The sequence below is a fragment of the Leptinotarsa decemlineata genome, unplaced genomic scaffold (genome assembly GCF_025532065.1).
Source record: "Leptinotarsa decemlineata unplaced genomic scaffold, Ldec_3_MD MMD2_tig00000010_RagTag_RagTag, whole genome shotgun sequence".
Lineage (NCBI taxonomy): Eukaryota > Metazoa > Arthropoda > Insecta > Coleoptera > Chrysomelidae > Leptinotarsa > Leptinotarsa decemlineata.
This window is the reverse complement of record NW_027412538.1, coordinates 9,665,967-9,689,483: the sequence shown is the minus strand read 5'-3', so window position 1 is coordinate 9,689,483 and position 23,517 is coordinate 9,665,967. Positions and strand designations below refer to the sequence as shown.

Below are 23,517 nucleotides of genomic sequence, written 5' to 3'. Positions count from 1 at the left end.
TAATCTTCTACCGCGATTGCCTCTCGACAAAGGTGGACATCTAAGTGGCCTTCTGTTGTGGAGATCTGATTCATGCAGTCGATTTCTGACAGTATCACGACCAATGGTTACCTGGTGCGTCTGCTGCAACACGTTAACCAACTCAGATGCTGTGATTGTCGGTTGTCTTCTTGCGGTTAAGACCAAAAATCGGTCTTGAACTGCAGTTGTAGCGCGTCCTCGCCCTGGATGTTGTTCGGCTGGACTGCCAGTTTCACGGAAACGCCGCCACAATCGACTGATAACACTTTGGGAGACCCCCAAACGAAGAGCTACATCATTTTGTCGCATGCCACCTTGAAGAAGCCCTACAGCTCTATTCATCTCAACCAATGGTAAGTGATGGCGTTCCATGTTAAAGCACAATATTTTCAGTTTAATTGCTGAGCAAGAACTGCATAGAATGTACAAACTCAACACTTTCAGATTATTCATTTTAGCCGAAAACCTACAGTTTGTAAAAAACTTTATAAAAGATTAGTTACCGTTTTTGCAGGCTTTGTTCAACCCATAGAAATCTACAGGGTGGTCGAATGTACCAATTTAATCGAAATTAAACGACCTCATACATTTATTTTTATGATATTCAGTATGTTATAAAAATATCCCTAGACTTTTCCGATGTGTGTTTATTCAATACTATATACAGCATTACCAACAAAGAATATACAGAGTTGCCAAATTGTTGCAACGAATGAATGAAGGAGTAAATGAAAAATACTTTCTTGCTTCGTGATATTTATCATATTTCTCTTCTCCATATTCTAATTTCCAATGTTGATTCCATCTTATGATTTCATGATCAAATGCCTTACATTTATAATATGATAATTGAGAAAATAAATATTTCGAAATGTTCAAATCTCGTCACGTTCCTACACTGTAAAATCCGCCTGAAAACAACTACTGCCCCGGCTACTATCACGATGGACATTGAATTACACCCACAGACATTTATGCAAGTTTTCTATTCCTTCCTCATATCCTCTATAAATAAAGGTTTTCCAGTATTCTTTATATTTCTTCTTGTCCCATTTTCTGATGTATTCTATACCGATGCGTTGATTTTGGTATCGGAAATGATAATAAGTTTCTGTGATTGCTAATTCTCTTGACACTTGCGTAATAAACCAGTTGAAAATTAGGTAAAGTCAGTAATATACAAACAAGGAATCAAGAAACTGACACATATTTTCTATTATTTCCTGTGTTTTTGTTCTCGTGTAGAAAAGCGGTTTTCATGAATAAAATTCACTATAACTCGTATATAACGGTAAAGGTATTATTGCTGCCAATGTAATTAATGTAGAATAATTAATTAATTTAGTTCATCGTAGCGGTGATTTCGATGTATATATATAAAAGTATAATTCTCCTTTAAATTGAAAGGGGTATATTTTTGGGGAAATCAATTTTTGGAGAAGAAAGGTTTTGGCTTTCTACTAATCCATCTTCATACAAATAATATGGGAAACTTCCAAAGAAAGAAAAAAAGCAATTGATTTCGAAATAAACTCTCCACGCAGATGTGTAGATGATAAAAAAAATTGTTTCAGAGTATCGATAATATGTATTGAATATAATAAAATTGCAATAAACAACTATTTGTTTCATTTTCTCAATTGATTACTTCGAGATAGACATTTGTGAACGTAAATATGCCCTTTTCTCATTTAATATTGGCATATGTTTATTCCACAAACTCAACCAACAATACAAAATTCAATGTTGCCAAAATTCTCCGTATCGATATTTCTCTGACTTACTCTTTTGCATAGTCCGTATAATCAGTATGCAAGTTTTCCTTAGAAGCAGAAACATATGTCATTTCTAGATAAGGCGGCGATGAAATTCAAGTTGAGCTTGTACTTGTCGAGACGCCAACGCGGCCCTTATTTATGAGTCCGCGTTCTGTCGATGTGAGTTGAATATGTACACTGTCAATATGGGAATTCATGGACCAACCTCCAGACGACTCATTTCAGACTGTCTGTCTGTCATGTCTTCATGGCAGAAATGATATAATGCTATTTGTGCAATTTGCAAATAGTATACCCACATAGAAAATCACTTTCAGAAATTGAGAATTAGGTTTCTCTCATAAGGTTGAACAATTAACATCTGTCTAATTACTCATATAGAATACTTATTTATTTAATGATGAAGATCCACTTTGTTGGGATTGACAAGAAAAGCACATTTATGAACTTGACAAAATGAATATTAGATTGGTTAAAAAAATATCATGTGTTTTTGTAGCTTCACATCTCGAATGGATTTTCATTCGCCTTTAAGGTTTAAGGTTTAAGTATATAATTAATCAATGTTTTGTGTGAATTATTAAATACTCACAAGGATTTTATTCGTACGAAATCGGGGCGATGGAGCTACCTGTGTGAACAATACCTAATCAAATCAAATAACAACACAATAATCTACACATAGTTTTTTTATAGGTCTACAGAAAAGTCCGCTTTAGCATATGTCTATATTTCAAGAATGAGAAACTTGATTAATTGCAAGCTTGAAACTGAAAAACATTTGTTTCAATGATGAATGTGTTTTTGAGCACAGTAACCCTTATTTGAAACTGTAGATATTATAATGATGAGAATATTCCTTTTTCAAAGAAGAACGTACTGATTTTTTTCAAAAGGAGTTGAAATATATGGAGATTAGAAATGAAAAACTGCTAATATTTGCTTTCTGTTCAAAATGAAAGGCAAGTATATAGTTGGATCAAAAACTGAAACAAAATGTGTCTTTCATGAAAATAAAAGTGAAGTAAGAAGCCTATTGTGTCATACACGAACAGATATAATTATATATAAATAAAAATGCAAATTATCTGTTAGTTATTGAAATATCTTGGCTCGAACTATGATAATAATCTTGAGATTTTCGTTGAATGTTTGAAACGAATGAGAATGTCACCCATGACAATAAAAAATACATTCGTTAAATATTTTCGTCCAAGGCAAAAGATTATTGTTTATCTAATAGCGGAAATTTATATTACTTTACGCTCCTACAGTCGTTAAAGAAATGAAATGAGATGATAATAAATCAGTTCAATTTATCCCACTCTTGATAGATTTTTCAGTTCTACAAGCAAAAGAAATATTCAAATTCTAGTAACATGAATGGTTTATGTTTTCTCTTGTCTACCGTCTAACTTTGTGAACTAGAAAAAACGTGACTAATATGAGTTCCTTCTTCAATTTATCATTCATAACAAAAAAGAGGTATATCTTTTATAACATTCGAAAGGGTGAACTGTAATCTACAGTGACAGTTTTCGAAATATCATGTTTTCAATCTTGTTTGCAAAATCAAAACTTTGGTAATTTTTCTCAAATGTTCTACTAGAGGTGTAGGGTTGACAATTCTTGCAAATCAATTATCAATAACAATGCTAATAATGATTTCTATTGATGGTTCCATACAATTACAACCAATGAAATGGCAGGAATCAATATCTAGGTACGCATGATAAATCATGGCAGAGATTGCTCTTCGATGGATTACAAGTATTGTTCAAAATGTTATATAGGACAAATGGGACGTTACCTAAAACACAGGTTAAGCAGGGAATGGAATATTGTCATTCTTGTTGACTCAGTTCTCTTTGGCGAGAAAGTTCACATCATTTGGTCAAACTACACACACTTCAATAGAATATGAAAAGGTACAAAGTCTATGGATATTTTCCTTCCATCAATCCTATTGATGTTTTCACTTAATGAATGAAAAAATATCGCAGAACGTCATTTTTCAAGAGATAAGACTACGGTTTGGTACGACTATAAGAGCTCCATAATGATCTTGATAATCCCCGCACCCCAAATCCAAGTGTTGGAACTGCTCCGGGACTAGTTCCATGATATCAGCTGCCATTACTATTAAACCTTGTTAACCCTTCAATAAACTCACCTTTTGTAAAACTGGTATTGGCAATCACAAAGGACAGAATACTTACATTGTCCATTCTCATAATTTTACTGAGGTTAGACATTTCCTAACCAACTCTGTTCTGATTTCTTTGCAGACAAAAGGATTATCCTCATTGCTTATCGTTATCCTGGTCCTTCATTCTAGTGACACCCTGCTTCATCAAGTTCCTACAGTCAGAGTTTTTTCCTTCTTGATGTTAGGGTAAGTTGGATCCAAAGTCCAACCTAGCCAACTCGAAAATCTAGAAAACTGATTCGTGGCATGTACAAAATATAAGCTTCAGTGTCATTATCTTCCAAACAACGTAGGTCATCTCTGCCATAGTTTCACATATGAAAATGATTTTTCAGCCTTGAAATAGGTTAGTCCTAGTAGAGTTTGTTGAAAATCTAAAACAATTGTTGCAGTCCTGGTATTCACTATTTGTTTCGTTAAACCTAAAGCCATGTCTCCCTTGCACTGTCCCTTGCAAGAAAGTCAGCATCTTCATTACCTTCCCGAATAGACCAGAAGTTCAGACCAGAAACAATTTGTGTTGAGTATTTCAATTGAAGACAGACGGAAATATCCATTGATGTGTGAGATTGTTTTCCTTCAGTCTCCACCCGTGAGTCAATGGCGTAGATTTTCCATCGTCGCATAGAACCCTTTCCTATGAATACCAGAACTTGAAGGTGATTCTTCTTGAGGACATCAGCTCATCATGTTTTCATTTGGACCTTGCTCATATGCTCTTGCTCAATGCATTAGTCAAATCTATAGGATTGTTAAAATTGATGGATGTAGCCGTTACTACGTGGTAGGAGATCATAGTGAAAAGAGAAATGAAAATTTCTATGTTTTTTACCACTTTTATTTGTAAACTTGAGAATGTCCATATAGGACGAAACTCCAGTAACGTTAGTTACAAATAAAAGTGGTAAAAAACATAGAAATTTTTATTTCTCTCTTCACTATAGGATTGTCTCTGGCTAGGAAAGGTATAGAATCGACCATAACTGGCTGGATCTCTGCCATGCTGCTGAACAGAACTGCAACTACGACACTTCGAAGAGAAGCCATTAGGTTCAAGGTCACCAGGGGCTGCCTCAAGGTGGGGTACTATCTTCCCTTCTGTGGTCGCCCCTGATGGATAGTCTGCTTGATGCCCTTGACAGAAGAAAAGTTAATCTGGAAGCTTATGCAGATAACATTGTCATCCTGGCAAGGTCCACGTCGGGAAGAGTACCTTGTAATATCCTCCAAAGCACGTTGGACGATGTTCACAGTTGGTGCCTGAGAGAGCAGATGTCTGTCAACCCCAGCAAAACTGTGTTAATCCCCTTTACCAGGAAAAGAAAATTAGACGGTTTAACGCCAAACAAATCCATTGGATTTGATGATTGTCAGACCAATGATTACTTATGGAAAACGGCCCAAGCGAAGCTCTCTGGCTTACAGAGACAGACTTGTCTGGCTATCAGTGGTGCCATGAGTACCACACCGTCAGCAGATATGGATCTCCTTCTAGATATACCTCCTCTCCACATTCTTCTGGAGAGAGAGGCTAGATGGACTACATACAGACTTGTGCACATTGCCAACTGCACAAATAAGTTTAAAGCAGAGTGCAACAGACTGTTGGTTGACACTGGAAGTCACAGCATTCTGAAAATGACCTCTGACTTTATACCTCCAACTGTCAACTACGAACTGCCTTATAAAGTATATTCCCAAGTAGAGAGAACTGGTTCCTCCGGGAGACGGAAAAATTAAGAACAGATAGTTGTTGGTTCACAGATGGATCAAAAACACCTTCCGGTGTTGGTGCAGGTGTTTTAAACCTCAGACCCAGGACAGAGATATCTACCTGCCTTATGCGACTGTATTTCAAGTGGAAATTTATGCTATTCATTGTGTGCGGATAGATTCGATGAATCCAACCTCATACACAAGTCAATAAAAATATTCTCGAACAGTCAAGCTGCGTTGGAAGCTCTTGGCTCCTACCGAGCAACGTCTAAATTGGTAGCAAATTGCCAAAAAAGGACTCTCCTCGATAGGAAGAATTAACAGATTGTCTCTGGTCTGGATTCCTGGCGATACTGGCCTGGAAGGCAATGAAGCTGCTGACGGTGCTGCAAGCAGCTTAATCGGACCAGAATCTGGCATTGGCATCGCTTTAGGCTTTGCCAAACAAATCTTGAACATCTAGATGGCAAGAATATTTATGGACTTCTGGCAGAATCTTCCAGGATTGGCTCACTCCAAGACGTTTACTCACTCTTCGAAGCTTGATACCAAACAGTTGTTGGACTACATTAGGGATGAACTACGATGTCTAATAGGCCTTCTTACAGGTCTCTGTCATTTGAATCATCATATGCAGAGACTCGGACTGTCAGAAGACAGTGTGTGTCGCCTCTGTTTGGAAAATGATGAAACAGCAGAGTATATACTTTGTGTCTGCCCCGCTGGGGAACGAATCAGGTTTTAAAAGTACGGCAGAGCCGTACTCTTACCATCTGACCTGATAGACTACTCACCATTCAAACTAATCGGCTTCGTTAATAAGCTGGATTTATTTGATCGAGTGTGAATAGGTATGAGCCACAATAAATCCTTGTGGGTTGCGGTGGAGGGTCGAATAGACCCACTCACTTTAGACCTAATCTAACCTAACCATCATTAACATTTCCAGGATCAATTAACTGTTTCGAAGGAATATTCTCCATGATATTGCATTCTCCACTCACCACGCTATCCTGTCGGTTGACCTCGGCCCCCCTCGCCAGCACCAGCCGGATCACCTCCTCGAACCCTCCGGCGGCAGCCCTCTGCAGCGCCGAACATCCCGCACCGTCGGGTCCGTCCACCTCCCGAGGCGCCGCAACGCCGAGCAGCAGTCGAACGACGGCCTCGTGGCCCTGGCCGGCGGCCAGATGGAGAGCCGTTCTGCCGCTCTCATCGCGTGAGAAGCGCACGCATCGCGCCGCTCCCAGGTAGCGCTGGCAAGCGGCGACATCGCCGCAAGTTGCTGCCGCTCGTAGCTCTGCTCCAATCACCGCTGACGACGTCGCACCTCCTGCAACGGCACCGCTTCCACTCATTCAGGGCCATCCGACATACCACCTGGAAAGAGAAGAGTATTAAGAGGTGTTAGTACATTATGGGTCAAATGGATCTTTGCACATCTGTCAACAATTCACGCAACTGAAATAAGTCGACTGAGTAATGAAATCGAAACGACGTGGCTACAGCAACAACCAACCTGGATCTATCAGTGAGAAAAGATTTTCATTTAGAAACCCCTTGAATGAATCAGCGGTAACTGTTGGCGGGTTGGCTATCCTTGTTCATCTTTCATTACCCTAACTACTGTGCATGCTGTTTTTGGCGAGTGCATTGGCTTGGGAAGTGGGGGTTGAGCAAACCGGCCATCCGATGCCTGCTTCCACGTAGCCCCGCTGGATACGGGAATGACAGAATCACTTGTGGCTCTGTCATTCCCTAACTGAATGGCATCCCAACGATGGCTTAATCCTAAGGTGTGTGTACCCGTGCCGAGAGGATGAATGACACTGAGCCTATCTCTACGGAACCACAGCATACCTAACAATCAGCACGGACACTCCACGATGCCGCCTTTGATCTCAAAAAGTATGAAGACGCCATCTTGAAAAGCGGATTATTCAGGGCCAGACTTGCGACATGGTGTCTATAACAGAGGCGTACTGGAAATTCTATCTTGTCATAATTCATGAAATTGAACTTGTTTTCAAATGACTTTATCTAATAAAATAAGGTTCGTCATTTGATTGTTGCTATTTCATTCACCATAATGAATAATATATTGAAACGATACTATTTGTAATTCTTTCAAATAATATATGAAGTGATAGCTAAGGATTTTCAGAATTAGATTTGCATGGCACACAATGTGAGGACCACTTTACGGAAAACATCATCTCGTTTGGTTTGTTGCAACCCACGCAGAAGTGTTCCTCTATTCATACATTAAGAGCGGTAGATGTGACTGGAACCTTTGGTGTTGAAGAAGAAACATACGAATGGAGTCAAATTTCTTAAACTCCAAACATTTTTGTATTTGTTGCCCGTTTTCACTATCCAAGTTAGCATCTTCAGAAGTGAAATTGATATTAAACATCAATTAATAAGATGCTAATTTGGTTACTGAAAAGTGCATCGAGTACAAGTATGGTGTATTAGTCTAGTTCACACGTATTTTTTTGTAACATTTTTCAGCTCTGTCCAAAAATTACGACCAAGGTGTCATTCGATTCGTATTTTTGCCTAGAGAGTTTAAGGAAAGGTCCGAAAACGCGCCGATAAAAATTACAAAAGTTATAAACAATTAAGTGAAAAAAATGGGGCTTTAGTTTTTTCTTAATGTCTCGGAAAATTTCCAAAATTTTGGAAATTTGAAAAAAGATTTGAAAAGATCAATGAATTTGCGTAAAAAAAGTCCCGACTCCCGAAACTGTATCTCGATTTCAGAGCCCTGAAAATAGAGCCAAAAGCGGATAGTTTGGCTAAAACGGTAATCTATTTTTTGCCTATTAAGGATAGCTTCACCAAAGGAAAAAAAATGCCAGAGTTTTAGTTTAATAATTATAGGGATTTTTATATTAACTTTCAATTCAGAAAAAGTTATTAATTAACAAATTCATAATTAACGTTAAAATTGGGATAAACATTTTTTGACTGTGGATTATTGTTTATTGATGTATCTCAACATTACATGAATTTTTTCAATCCTTAATATTTACATTTAATATGTTTAAATAATTTTTTTGTTTTTATGTCAGAGTGACGAAAGGCGCGCGGAAGCCAGACTACCCGTTTTTGGCTCTATTTTCAGGGCTCTGTAAAAATTATAAATAATCGAGATACAGTTTCGGGAGTTGGGACTTTTTTTACGCAAATTCATTGATCTTTTCAAATATTTTTTCAAATTTACAAAATTGTGAAAATTTTCCGAGATATTGAGAAAAAACTAAAACCCCTTTTTTTTTCACCTAATTGTTTATAACTTTTGTAATTTTTATCGGCGCGTTTTCGGACCCTTTCTTAAACTTTCTAGGCAAAAATACGAATCGAATGACACCTTGGTCGAAATTTTTGGACAGGGCTGAAAAATGTCACCAAAAAGAGCTAAATCGACTATATGGGAAATTGAGCTCTAATTAAAAGGTTTCATTAAGGGATTATCTTATTTTTGCCAGCATATCTCATTTGTTGAATATCACCATCCAATTGTTACAGCTTTGTTCCATAATGCTTCACAGTGTGGAACAGGGTAGAAATTGAAAAAAAAGTTAATCATAAAAATCAGAAACGCAATAAAATGTTTTTTCTATCAAATATTGTTTGAATTTGTTCTTGAACTTGTATTTGGAGTCGTCTAAATTCCAAATATGATCAAATTCAGTTTGAAATTATGTATAAACTCGCTTGAATAGAAAAATTGATCAATCAGATTAAAAGAAACCATGCAGTTGATTGTAAAAAATGTATTAGTGGTACCAACACACAAACATACATACTTACATGCATGCATGTATGTGTATCTATAGTATCTTTCACAGATAAGTAATTTGTTAACAAAAAGGAAGGGGGGTTTCTTCTAAAACAACTACTCCTAAAGGCTTTGCATTACATAGAAATAACTTTTACTTGAACAGTTTGTATATTATTATAATTTACATATGTACCTTGAATCGGTCAGAAAACATTTATAAGATTACACATCATGTATGTATGTACTGTACAGAAAAGCATAATGTAATTCTTAAATACCTATATTCATTCAATCTTGGAAATCTGTATGTAAACTAGTAACCCAGACAAATTTGTTTTTGCAAATGACAGCTGTTCAGAGAGCTTCATCTAATAAAGACGTTTTTTGTTTCCTATTTTCAATTATTTGGTGAAGTAGAAGTTGAACACAGTTTTATTCAAACAAAACAAACAAAGTTTTTGAAAGTTATATTAACTATCATAGATTCTTTAAGTATCATGTATTTTTTTTAATTTCATGTCAACAATTTAATACCAAAATTAAACTTGACAGGTCCCCTGCTTTTCAACATGGCCGACATAGCAACGCGAAGTATATGCGCGTATTTTCGAAACATGGAATAACTTATCCAACGAAGTTATGAATTACGACTCAGTGAACAGTTTCAAAAACAAAATAGACATTTGCTTATTTGCTTATTCGCCTCTATGCATATAATAATTATTTTTCTTTTCTTTTTGCATGCATTGTATTAACTTGTTGACATCCTTCGTTTTTAGCCTTACATAGGACTTTGTCCTCAGCCTTTATTTATATGTAATAATAATAATAATGATAATAATAACTTGCCTATCCGACTATCTCATTAACGATGAAACAACAGAGCATATACTCTGTGCCTGCCCCGCTGGGCACCGAATCAGGTTTTTAGAGTTAGGCAGAGCCGTACTCTTACCATCTGACGTGAAAGACCACTCACCATACAAACTAATCGGCTTCGTTGAGAAGCTGGGTTTATTTGGCCGAGTGTGAATAGGTGTGAGCCACAATATCCCTTGCGGGTTACGGTGGAGGGTTGAATAGACCCACTCACTTTGGACCTAGCTTAACCCACGTTGGCAAAAGGCACTCATTTCGAGTCAAAGTAGACTAAAAACTAATCAATAGAGTTTATTGTATGATTTTCACTATAAGGGTTTTACAAAAACCGCGACACGTGTTTCGCTTCTTCAAGCATAACTGCTTGAAGGAGCTATTGTATAGCGAAACCGCGACACGTGTTTCGCGACACCGCGACACGTGTTTCGCGACACCGCGACACGTGTTTCGCTATACAATAGCTCCTTCAAGCAGTTATGCTTGAAGAAGCGAAACACGTGTCGCGGTTTTTGTAAAACCATTATAGTGAAAATCATACAATAAACTCTATTGATTAGTTTTTTAATATGAATGTTCATCAAGCATCGGCCAGTTCTATTCAATTATCGAAGTAGACTCACAAAAAAGGACAAAACTTTTGAAACAGCCGAATATCTCATATCTCTGATGGTATGATCTGAAATTATCAGAGAGCTCGAACTGTTACAGAAACATCTGATGAGACATCATTATCATCATTTGAAACAGCCAATCTCATTAGAAACGCGAAAGCAAAAAACTCGAATAATCAAATGGAAAAGTTGTTCTATCGTTCTTCCGTTTGGGAAAGAATGGCGAAACTCTCTAATGAAAAATACAAAAAATAAATTACAAGCATTGCATTCGTGCATGACAAATGTAAACACGGAAAAACATTGACGAGCATGTAATGAACGTTACTTTTATCATGTCTCTAAAACAATAAACAAGACACAGCCACTTAAGAACGTAGTTAACATTATTAGCTCAAGATCATTGCATCGAAACACACTGAGTTTTTACAGCGTGAAGGCAAAGGGAAATCAATTGCTCGTGAACCTCCGAGAAAGGTAGGTATACAGACCTCTTTGAAAGAGGTTCACATTTTATCATATCAATTACCTAATCAATAAATTTTGATCTTATCTCAAAGAATGTAAACTTTTACGGCCGGAGATGACTGTGTGAAAGCTATTTTCCGAATTTGTTGGCCGTGGTCCGCAGGTTTTTAGTCTGACGTTTCGTCTATTACTGCGGCAGACATTATCAAAGGCGAAGTTCGGAGATCGCAGTACTCGAGTTGGTGTTCGAGTTGTTGTTTCTGTCAATGGGAATGGGTACATGGAAAAAAAAAACCCCAAAAACACATCGCAATAAAATTACATAATGAAATTATTGAAGAACCATCAATTTTATCAAATATATTTAATGATTATTTTGTAAACATACCTAAGGAAACAATAGGAAATATACAACACCTAAATCATCGAATCAAATATCCACAAAATAATTTTCAAACAGAGAGTATGTTTGTTCAATATGTTTCTGAGATAGATGTTCTCAATGTTATAAAATATAAAATTAAAAATAAGCCCTCCTGTGGTTATGATGGAATTTCAGCTGTAATATTAAAAAAAATTGCAGAATACATAGTTAAACCTTTAACTCACGTGATTAATAAGTCTCTTGAGGACGGGATATTCCCAACAAAATTGAAAACTTCATTAGTGTCTCCTATTTTAAAGAAAGGTAATCCATCTGACATATCTAATTATAGACCAATCACTATTCCATCAGTAATATCAAAAGTAATTGAATATGTGGTTCTAAATCAACTGGTATCGTTTTTAGAGAGGAACAAAGTTATTAAGGATAATCATCATGGTTTTCGTAGCCAATACTCTACTACAACAGCAATTATCTCCTTCTATGAGAAAGTATTAATAGCTACTGAGAAGGGTGAAAATCCAACAGGAATATTTTGTGATTTAAGTCGGGCTTTTGATTGTGTTCAACACGAAACTCTGCTTGATAAGTTATATAAATTTGGTATAAGAGGTAAAATTCATGACTGGTTTAGCTCGTATCTGAAAGGACGGAAACAAATTGTAAAAATCTCTCATTGTGGTAAAACATCTCGGTCATCTCCTCAAAGAAATGACATTGGGGTACCTCAAGGCTCCATTCTGGGGCCAATACTATTCGTCTTATATATTAATGAGCTACCTCTGATCTTAACTGATGCATTCACTACATTGTATGCAGATGACTCAACGCTACTTTTTACAGGAGAAAACTCTGAAATTCTGAAAACAAAAATTAACACCACAATGCTCAACTTTTCAGTCTGGTCTTCTGATATGTCTCTTCTTTTTAATACAAACAAAACAAATTGTGTAACTTTTCATACTCATCAAAACAAAAACGTACCGCCATTAAATATCAACATTAATAACACATGCATTTATAGTACTGAAAGTGTTAAATTTCTTGGAATTTTTTTGGACGAAGACTTATCATTTCGAACTCACTGTCTACAGCTTTCTAAGACACTGAACTCAAAATGTTACCAAATCAGAAATCTTAGATATACATTGAACTTGAATCATCTCCGTTCATTCTATTTTGCACAAGTTCAATCAAGAATAAACTATGGTATTGCAGTCTGGGGTGGATCAGCATATGCACAAAATGTTTTTCTGGCTCAAAAGCGCATTGTTAGATGTATTGCTAGAGTCTCATTTAACCATAGTTGTCGTGACCTTTTCAAAAACATGAGGATTTTAACAGTTAGTGGTATTTTCATTTTAGAACTTTTGAAGAATATACACAAAGCTCGTGACGACCATATGTACTTGGCTTAAGACTCTATAATCGACTTCCACAAAGATATAGATCCTTTTCAAACCGGAAATTTCTTATTGAAGTGAAAAAGATACTAATTGATCTGTGTCCCTACTCCCTAGAAGATTATTATAAATTAATTTTTTAAAGAACAACCTGTAAACATGTATTATTTCACTATCCTATGTTAATTGTATTTTGTCTGCAATCCTTGTTATTCATGTACATAATTTATTTTATTTTATCATTTTATTCACTGTACTTTGTTGTATGTCTATATGTTTTTTGACTTGTCCTATAGCTGTATTTGCTCGAATGGATAAATAAAGAATTGAATTGAATTGAAGGAGAATTCGAGCAGGCTATACATGCAAATAGAAACCAAGGGTAACGGTATGGTAAATATATTTTTGATGTAGATATGTTTCAAATAATCATAAAAAGTTTTCTTATTCGAAGTTCATTGTAGAAAACGCTCAGAGCAAGGGAGACGTGAAAGTGGCTATTATTTTTTTATTCAACTCAGTCAACCAATTTCCAGGGCCGTAATTTAAAAGGGAATAATTCACATAATTATAATCGAATATTACAGTATGAAGTGAACGTCTACGATCAAAAATACAGGCCCGTATTTGAAAATTCAAAGATGGGGGTGGTCCAAGTCAGATGACACCCTGTATAAAAGATTCATGGATATATCCTGAGAGCCCACATCGAGTGCCAATAGCAAAATGAGGACAGATTTTCAATGTCTGCGAATAAAGAAGATATAGGCAAAAATATAATTTGGGATTTTTTAGTTTTTCCTGTATATCTCCAGAACCAAAAGAGTTATATTCGATTTCTTTACATCATTCAATAGGTCTCTAAAATACACAACTTTGCCACAATTTAACTGACACTCTATCTCTTATCGTTTATGAGATCCCCATGTACAGAAACGAATTTGAATAGCCCTGTATATTAGTGCCATAAGCGTACTGCATTCGAATCATTCACTCTCAACGAAATGAATAATCAAAACTTATTCTTGAAAAATCTTATTCATAACAAACAAAATAACACATCAACTAAGGCAAATATGAAAATGTGTTCAGTAGTAACCAAGACATTCTCCATCAAATGAGTATTTAGTTGAATGGGGTTGAAAAAACATGTTTTTTTCAAGGCGGCATAAATATATATTCCTTTGAATCATACCGTCAACGGACATACTGCACCCCTCAATAGGCCCGACTTCGCTTTTTCCATAGAAATAAAATAGTACATTATTTTCTGTTAAGAGTTTGAAGACCATGGTAGAGGAGTTAGTCTTAGTATCAGTGTTAGTTCGAGTCTTAGTCTCAGTCTTTGTGGTATTCTTCAGTTTACTTCGAGAGCGCGTTGAATAAAAAGCTATACAACATGGAAACTAGTTGTTCGGGAATCGTGAAGCGTCCGAAACTGTCAGCATTAAATATAAAAGAAAAAGAATATTTATAATTCTTTAAGAATACAATATCCGCCCGAAATGAAAAACAAAGAGGAATTAATGAAAAAATGCGCGAGTATAACCGGTGTCAATAGATCGACAATTTTTAGAATTCTAGAGGAACTCAAGGAAAACTACAGCTTTTTGGAGCCGAAAGTATCCACTGGCAGAGAGTGTTTGGTTATCGACGAAGAAGTCAAAAATTCTATTAGGAGAACAGTGCACTCTTTTTACATAAAAAAACCAAATACCTACATTAGATAAAGTGTTGTCAGTTATACGTAAAGACAGTGTTTTTCTTGATATAAGAAGAACTAGATTATGAAAGAGATCATAAGAGCTGAACTCCACTTTTAGAAAACAAGATAGAAAGAGCATGTTTATAAAAAAATCAGATGTTGTAGAATGGAAAAGAACACATTTAAAAGCAATGAAGAAAGCCAGAACACTGGGTTAGTCTATATTATTATTTATAAACATGGTGCAATGAGGGGCTCGAAGGTTTGGCAAGACCAAAACATCAAAACCGTAAAATATGTCTCTCAGTACAGCAACACATCTATGATTCTTGAAAAGGTGTCAAAGTCGAAGCCGAAACGTCGAACATTGCAAAACTTTGAGCGCGGTTCAAACGAAATTCAGATATCCAAGTTTCTAACCGTATACTTATCTGATGACGTTTCGAAGACTGTTTCCATCTTCATTATCAAGTTTACGATCAATTTGATATTATCAGTGACAATAATAATAACAAATTAATTTACATTAAAAGACGACTCATAACTGCAAAATATAATGTTTTGATTCAAATAGGTTGGATAAATAAAATGGATAATCTTCAGAACGTCACAACCGATGATACATATTTATTTTTATATGCAAAATTTTATTAATTCAAGTTACTGACAAATTACATTTTTTTTCAAAAAGCTAATTTATCAAATGCAGTAATTTGCCCTTTCTACATTTGTATTTATTTGTAAACTTAATATTCTGATCATTTTATAGATCTGTAGAAGGTAACAATTCTAAATAATAAAAAACTATTTCAATATAAATTGTCCTTCCCAAAATAAAATATTAAAACAAAATTAGTTTTCACCATATTTTAATTATCTTCTAATCATACAGAATATATCAATGGATAATTTATATTAATACCCCCAGTCCGACGCTAATTGATACTGTATTTAATGCATAGCGGGTAGAAATATCTCAATGACTTTGTGTATAAATTGCAGTGCCACTTGCTAGAGACGACTATGTTGCTTTCTTTGATGATGCAGGTTTGTATTCTTGAACTAAGTTGAACTATTTAATACTGAAATTGTTCAACTTGAGAAAAGCTTAAGTTATCACCTAAATTAATATGATAATCTGAGGAACGCATTACGTAACGAAGTGGTTTACCCTCCCATAAGGTGTTGTAGGTGTTGATATTTTTTCTAATTCTCGGTTTCATCAATTAGATAATTTTTTCTTACCAAAATATGACAAGTAATCACCACCTGAAATATGTTTGAAAAAATCTGTTTAAAATATGTTTTTCCGTTAATCAGAAATCAATGACATATTCAAGATACATCCTGTATATTTTATTTTGTCAATAACAAATGGATGAATCCTACTTGAAGATTGCATACTTTATCATTAGTTCCACTTATTCCTAGAAACAACATCCATGTCGAGGCCATTTACATATAAATAATTCCCGTCTGTTACCAGAGCAATAACCTGAAAGCACTAACCGTGAAAAATGAATATTTTTAGTGAAAGTGGCACACTTTTTCCGCTTTGCATATGACTCGTTGCTTTGTCATTCATCAAATTCAAATTGCATCTATTTTATTTCCCTTGCGAAATTGAATATATAATGAATGTTATTATATTGTATACATATGTTATTATACATTATACATATGCTATTATACAGGAAGAACCGTGCAATTTCTCTTTTTCAGTGACTTACAATTTCAATTCAGAAAGCAACATTATCGCCGATTTCAATTCAACAATGTTCAATCCCCCATGAAGTCCAAGCGCAAAAATATTGAGCGCAACAGCCTGAAACTCTCCGTGTTTGTTGATCTTTGCTTGCGAAAACCATATCGATGATCGCCTAAAATTTCAAAAACAACCCAATATTCAAGAATGTGTTGTTTTCTTCATCATTATCGATCTCACTGATATTAATTCAATTGATTTATACAGTTGGTATATACAGCTGGTTTACACAATCTTAGTAAAGGCTAAACTCCTCCGATCTTTCAAGAGGAAAAAAATCCATTTCTGTAAGTAAGTGAATACTTGTGCTTATACATATAATTCATTGGTGTATTTTTAACCCTCAACAGCGCGAAATTCAAGTGACCATTTTCTCCAATAATGAAAAAATTGAAGGCTAGGCCACCAAAACAGAGCCTTACAACTATTATTTTCTTCAATTATGAAACAGCTTAATATCAACAAGGCGTCTGGTCCTAATGAAGTGCCCGTCATCGTACTTAAAAAGTGCGCAAATAAACTCTTACCGGTATTTTGAAGACTTTTCAATCTGTCTTCCAAGTAAGGGGTTTTTCCTTCTTGTTGAAAGATTGCTCTCCCAAATAACTATAGACCAGTCGCTTTGCTATAGTATAACAATTTTCAATTGAAGGTAACTCATATATAATTTGAACTGAGAGCTAACGGCAACAATGTTAAATGTTAGAACTAAATTCTTATCGGGGTCATTTTTATTGTCTATGCCATTGTAGATAATTGAAAAGTAAGATGATTTCATAAAATTTGCCCCCCGTAACAAGATAGCTTCTGAATATCGATAGAATGTACGAGCGAATAGGTGGACCAGTTCGTTAAATACTTTGAAAAATCGGTAAACTGATCAACACTTCGCAGGTATAAAATGACACAAATAGTCATTCGGTTTCTTCATTATCAAGCGTCTTTATCTGCATAGGCGTAGTGTGTTCTGTTTCTTGTTAAGGTGACTTTGTTTTGTATTTATTAAATATATTTTATTATATTTATTAAATAGACTATTATATTTTTAACTTTAAAATATAAGATAGAGTTGGCCGAAACTTGTTTTTCAAAGTACATTATCATAGATTCTCTTCACATTCACACTTAATTGTGAGATTATTAGTTGACCTAGTCATTGAACTCAGGTATAACTGTCATTAATTAGTTCCTAGAATATTATTAGTTTCTAGGTAGAAAGTAATATTTTAACAAGTATATATGTAGAATGTATGTACAATTCAGTTTGTTAGTGAACACGCTTGAAAAAGCTACTGTGCAGCGAAACACGTATTGCGGATTTGTTAATCTGTTCTAGTGAAAATCTCACAATAAAGTGTTTTTCAAAATACAACAAATTTAAAATAGTTTTTGAGATAAGTAAACAACTGACAAATAGATGAATAATATGATTGAATTTTATTATTTTTATAGTATTAAGATGGATGCCGTGGCAGGTACAAGTAATGTTCAAAGAACAATTGAACGCATTGTACGTGAAAAAAAGGTGACTGGGATTCTGCAAGCTCCAAAAGTACATTGTCGTGGTGGAAAAAAAATTGAATTGAACGAGTACCAGAAAAATTTTGTACGCTATACCATTCATTATTTCTTTTTTGAGAATAAATCGCCAACCCTCGTATCCATTAGGACAAAGTTAATGGATATTGATCTCATTCCAAAAATGAGCAAAGAGAAGTTAAGTAAAATAATAAAAGAAGATTTAAAATTCATACTTATATGCCAAACGATCCCGTAAATCTGTCAATACAACCCATATAAGGTATGTCTTGTCCAAGAGCTCTTGGAAGATGACAAGTACAGGCGTTTGCAATTTTGTGAGGAAATAATGAGGCGATTTGCCGAGAATAATGGGTTTCCACTCAACATATTCTTTTCGGACGAAGCTACTTTTTATTTAAATGGAGTAGTTAACAGGTACAACTATCTATTCTGGAGTCAGGAAAACCCACACTGAATATGCTAAGCTCGTACGCAGCGTCCTCAGAAAGTGAATGCATGGGCAGGCATCATCAACAACAGAATATTAGGGCCATACTTTTTTGAGAGAAACCTTACAGCTGCACGCTACTCAGACTTTTTACGCTTTGAATTAGTCCCTGCTTTTGCTGTTATGTTTCCCAATGAAGCAGATTCAGATATCCCCACTGAAACACTTTGGTTCCAACAGGACGGCGCTCCCCCATATTTTAGTATTAATGTCAGAGAATATCTCGATGACATATTTGCAGGACGCTGGATTGGACGACGTGGTACAATTGAATGGCCGTCAAGATCCCCAGACTTAACGCCATTAGATTATTTTCATTGGGGATATATGAAAGACAAGGTTTATCAAAATAGGCCGGCTAATATTGAAGATCTAAAAAGTAGAATTAGAGTGGAATCACATAACATACCGGCTGAGGCCATTCGGAATTCCGTAGACGGGTTTTACCATCGCCTAGGAGCCTGCCAAGTAGAGGGTGGAGGCCAATTTCAGCATCTGTTACGTCAATTCACCCGTAGATAGCACTAAGTTAGGTATTTGTAACTTTTCAAAAAAGTTTTTTCTCATTTCGTTGTAACCACATAGGTTTGCATTTGAAAAAAAAGTTGGGGAGGGTTGCAGCTAAGGGGTTGAAAAAAAAATTCATTTCATTGCCAAAAAATGCGTACAACGTGAAATCAACTGACGTGTTTCAGCGTTTTTTCCTAAAAAACTGGTTAAGAAGATATTAATTTTATTCCGTACTTTTGTGCACCCCTGTATTATAAGATTTTCTATGACGTAAATTCAATTAAAATTTAATGAATCAGATTGTTTACGGTTACAATCACGTTTTCAGATAAAATCCCTATTGAATCCTATTTTTAATATTTAGAAAAAGAACTATTTTTCGATTCGAGTTTTTTTGTTTTTTGCCTTCTCTGAGCAGATTTGCAATACTGATATATATTTTTTACACTATATAAAAGATTTCAACGAACAACAAGCATACAGATTAAAAAATCAGATATTTTGATGTGATCTACTACTTTGCCATTCAACTTTTTTCCGTAGGACTTGTAGTTTTGCCGGAAATCGAGATAAACCGTTTTTATCCTGAAAAACTCACCCCCTTCCACTTTCCGACCTCAGATCGCCTATAAATTATTTTTCCTTTTGTTTTTTTCCATATTTTTTTCCTTTTCCAATGGGTTTCCTCCTACTACTATTTTTTTTGTTTCAAAAAGCATCGGCAATGAACTATAAACATTTTGATAACCCTCTAGAATTTCCAGGGTATGATGGATTTCTCATATATCTGTGATAAAATTTTTCGTTTCATTCTTATACCTCCAGATTCAAAGTTGATTATTTGACATTATTTAAAAGTACCGTGGAATGGGCAACTTCACCATAATTGAACCGATTCTCTATCTCGTCGTTCCAATCGAAGGCAACATTATTTCAACAATACCGGATACTTGAACATATTACGTACTATTCCTGTTGAAATATGGTTCCTCTTTGAGTGTCTAAGCGTGAAAACACCCAACACTCCACACTAGCATATTCCACATTTCATTCTTTAAAATTTTTGTTTTACATGTTGTCAATGAATTATCTTGAAAATACAAAATAACCGTTACTTGAACTACAAATCGACCACAAATATAAATTCTAATTCTACTCTGCACTGGCCTAGAACACAGGTGCTTTTTAACTACAAAGCTCTCTACAAATTGGTTTTGCGTAAACCAACAAACCAAACGCGCCATCACCGTGACCATGGAAATGGACCACAATTAATCTGACACAAAAACAAAAATAACCGAGACAACAATGAATATAAAGAGTGACATGAATATAACGGCAATTATAAATAGCTGACGGGATGTAGCCAAGTCAGCGAAAGGCTACTAATTCCGAAAAATTGAATAACGATACGGTTTCGACCTTTGTTTGAAGTTTCATTAACGAATACTGAATACATGACAAGGGTAAGCTTGTGTGAAAGCTATTTTCCAGGTTTCTGACGTTTCGTCTACTACTGCGGTAGACATTATAAAAGGCGATGTGGTAACGGTCGCAGTGCCCAAGTTGGTGCTTGAGTTGTTGTTCCCGTTGTTCCGTAGACAGTAACTACGTTGCTGGTATTTGGTTTCACTTAACTGGATTACCTGACCTTGTTTGTGTACCTTCAAAGACAGGTAGCTAGATTTCATTAATGTTCATTGCCCCTTCTTTGCTATTGAAATCATCCGTGTTTTTGAATTTCTATTGCCTCTCTATATACTCTTGAGTAGTAATTTTAAGTTGTATCGGATGCTGATTTTTTTGCTAAACTACCTGAGATCAATAACAGGTAGCAGTTAGGTAAAACTTCAACCTGCCTAGGTACCAATGCGACTGTAATTCAAGCGGAAATTTACGCCATTGAATAGTGTGCGGAGAGATTGCCAAAAACGACTATCCTCGATAAGAGGACTTAACAGACTGTCTCTGGTCTGGATTCTGGAAGGCATACTGCCCTGGAAGATAATGAGGCTGCTGACTTTCTTGCGAAGGAGGGTGCTGCAAGCAGCTTCATCAGACCAGAACCTGTCATTTTCTTCGCTTTAGGCTTTGCCAAACAAAGATTGAACACCTAAATGGCACAAAGATTTATGGACTGCTGGCAGAATCTTCCAGGATTGATACAGAACAGTTGTTGGACAACAGTAGGGATAAACTACGATGTCTAACAGGCCTTCTTACAGGTCACTGTCATTTGAATCATCATATACAGAGACTCGGACTGTCGGAAGACAGTGTGAGTCGCCTCTGTTTGGAAAATGATGAAACAGCAGAGCACATACTTTGTGCCTGCCCCGTTGGGGACCAAATCAGGTTTTTTTAGAGTTCGGCAGAGCCGTACTCTTACCATCTGACCCGAAAGACCACTCACCATACAAACTGATCGGCTTCGTTAAGAAGCTGAGTTTATTTGCTCGAGTGTGAATAGGTGTGAGCCACAATAAACCCTTGCGGGTTGCGGTAGAGGGTAATAGACCCACTCATTTTGGACCTAGCCTAACCTAACCTAGGTTATACTTACAGGTAGTAGTTACGCCACTAGCATATAAACTAACATAGTAGTAACATTCAGTCATACTGATCTCCTAAGGACGCTAACTTGGTTAACGAAACACGCATCGAGAGATCGTGATTGTTGTTCTGGTGTTGGGAAAGTGTTTTCAATAAATTCATTTTACCTCAGAGGTTCCAGTATGAACTACCAGCACGGGCGTACCTACTTCTTTTCATGGTTCCAATGTAGACCAGCCCGCAGCTACATGGAATCCGGTATACCCCGGGTATTGCTGAAGGTTCTCTGGGGTCCTCAGCTGACCTTAGACTTTGTCTAATAGTTTTTGTTGGTCTGAATATTGGTTTCACGTCATGTTTTTATAAGATTCTCCCAATCCGGTATGTAACATGTTCAACATAGGAAAGGAAAGCTCTCTCCTTGACCATCCTAGATGGGGTTACTTTGGCTTTTCCTTTCCTGCGTTGTATGGCCCGCTCGAATTCTCCATCGCTGTACCCATTCCCTTTGAGGGCATTTTTCAGGTGACTGAGTTCCTCAGGAAGACTCTCAGTTTCACAGATTCGTTGCGCTCTTTCACCCGTCTCTTTTGTTGTGGCTGATGGTTCGAGTTTTTGTTCAGGTATCTGTCTGTGTATGTTGGTTTCCTGTACACTCTGTGGCCCAATGTGCAGACGTGAAGAAAATAGTACATGGTACAAGCTGAGCTTTGACATCGACCGTAAAACGAGAAACCGCTTTCCGTTATTCTTTGCAGCTTCCACTACGACGCATCTGCGTGAAACTAGTGCTCAAAAATAGTTGATGTAGAAGTTTGGTCGTTCTATTTCGACTCTACTGATGGTATCTTCGTCCAGGCTAACTTATCTTGTGCTTGAAGGACAGTGGAGCCCAGTTATTGAATCGTGATTCAGCCTAGCACCACTGATGAATCCTATGGATGGTCAAAATAGCACTGTCTGATGTTGATCAGACAGTGCTATTTTGGAAAAACTGGAAATTTCGAGTTTAAACTCGTAATATCGAGTAAAAGTAGTAATTTTACTACGCCCGCGTAGAATTTGGTTTGTCACATTAAGTTTCGTGACATACCATTTTAAACAAATAGTTACAATATTTCTTCAATAACCCAAAACTTCAGATTCCCAACGTCAAAAATGACGAAATCCAATGCAATCTTCTAAGTACTATTTTCCCCCGTGGGGGTGGAAATTCCTGATTTCCTTTCTTGATACGCTATACAAAGAACCTACCTGAATATTTCAAGATTCTAGGTTCAGTAGCTTCGGTTGTACGTTAATATAAGAGCGGGCAACAGCTAGTAATTTGTATTTTTACTTTGAAAATACAGTAATCAAAAAAAATAACTTCGAGAATCGAATTATGTTACCTATAAAGAAATTCGGAAAACTAACACAACCGTTAACGACGTCTGCCCTTACGCGTCTACCCGCTTTTGAGTCGACTTCTCTCCGATATCATTCATTTCGCCGATATCGCTTCATTACTTAGACCTCCCCTCTACCCTCCACACCGTTCATTCGTTTAGGCGTAAAAGAGCCACAAACAACATACATCCATCCTCACAAACTTTCACATTTATACTAGTATAGATCAGTGATTTCCAAAGTGGTCCAGGTGGACCCCCCAAGGATCCACGAGAGACTCGACGGGAGTCTACATTGACGTGACAA

At 36.1% G+C, this 23,517-nt stretch overlaps 2 protein-coding genes across 2 annotated transcripts in view; one reads left to right on the top strand and one right to left on the bottom strand.

Annotated features, from left to right (window-relative positions):
• The window catches only part of dgo (ankyrin repeat domain containing protein 6 diego), an 80,912-nt gene that overhangs the window by 39,513 nt on the left and 17,882 nt on the right, over window positions 1-23,517 (bottom strand). The window contains exon 2 of the mRNA XM_074171411.1: window positions 6,729-7,104. Coding sequence (XP_074027512.1) covers window positions 6,729-7,082 — 354 coding nt within the window. The 5' untranslated portion in view covers window positions 7,083-7,104. The remainder of the gene's footprint in view (window positions 1-6,728; window positions 7,105-23,517) is intronic.
• Window positions 7,686-23,517, top strand: part of LOC111508743 (activating signal cointegrator 1 complex subunit 1) — a 144,668-nt gene continuing 128,836 nt past the window's right edge. Inside the window, exon 1 of the mRNA XM_074171412.1 lies at window positions 7,686-7,696. The gene's annotated coding sequence lies outside the window, so the exon portion shown is untranslated. The remainder of the gene's footprint in view (window positions 7,697-23,517) is intronic.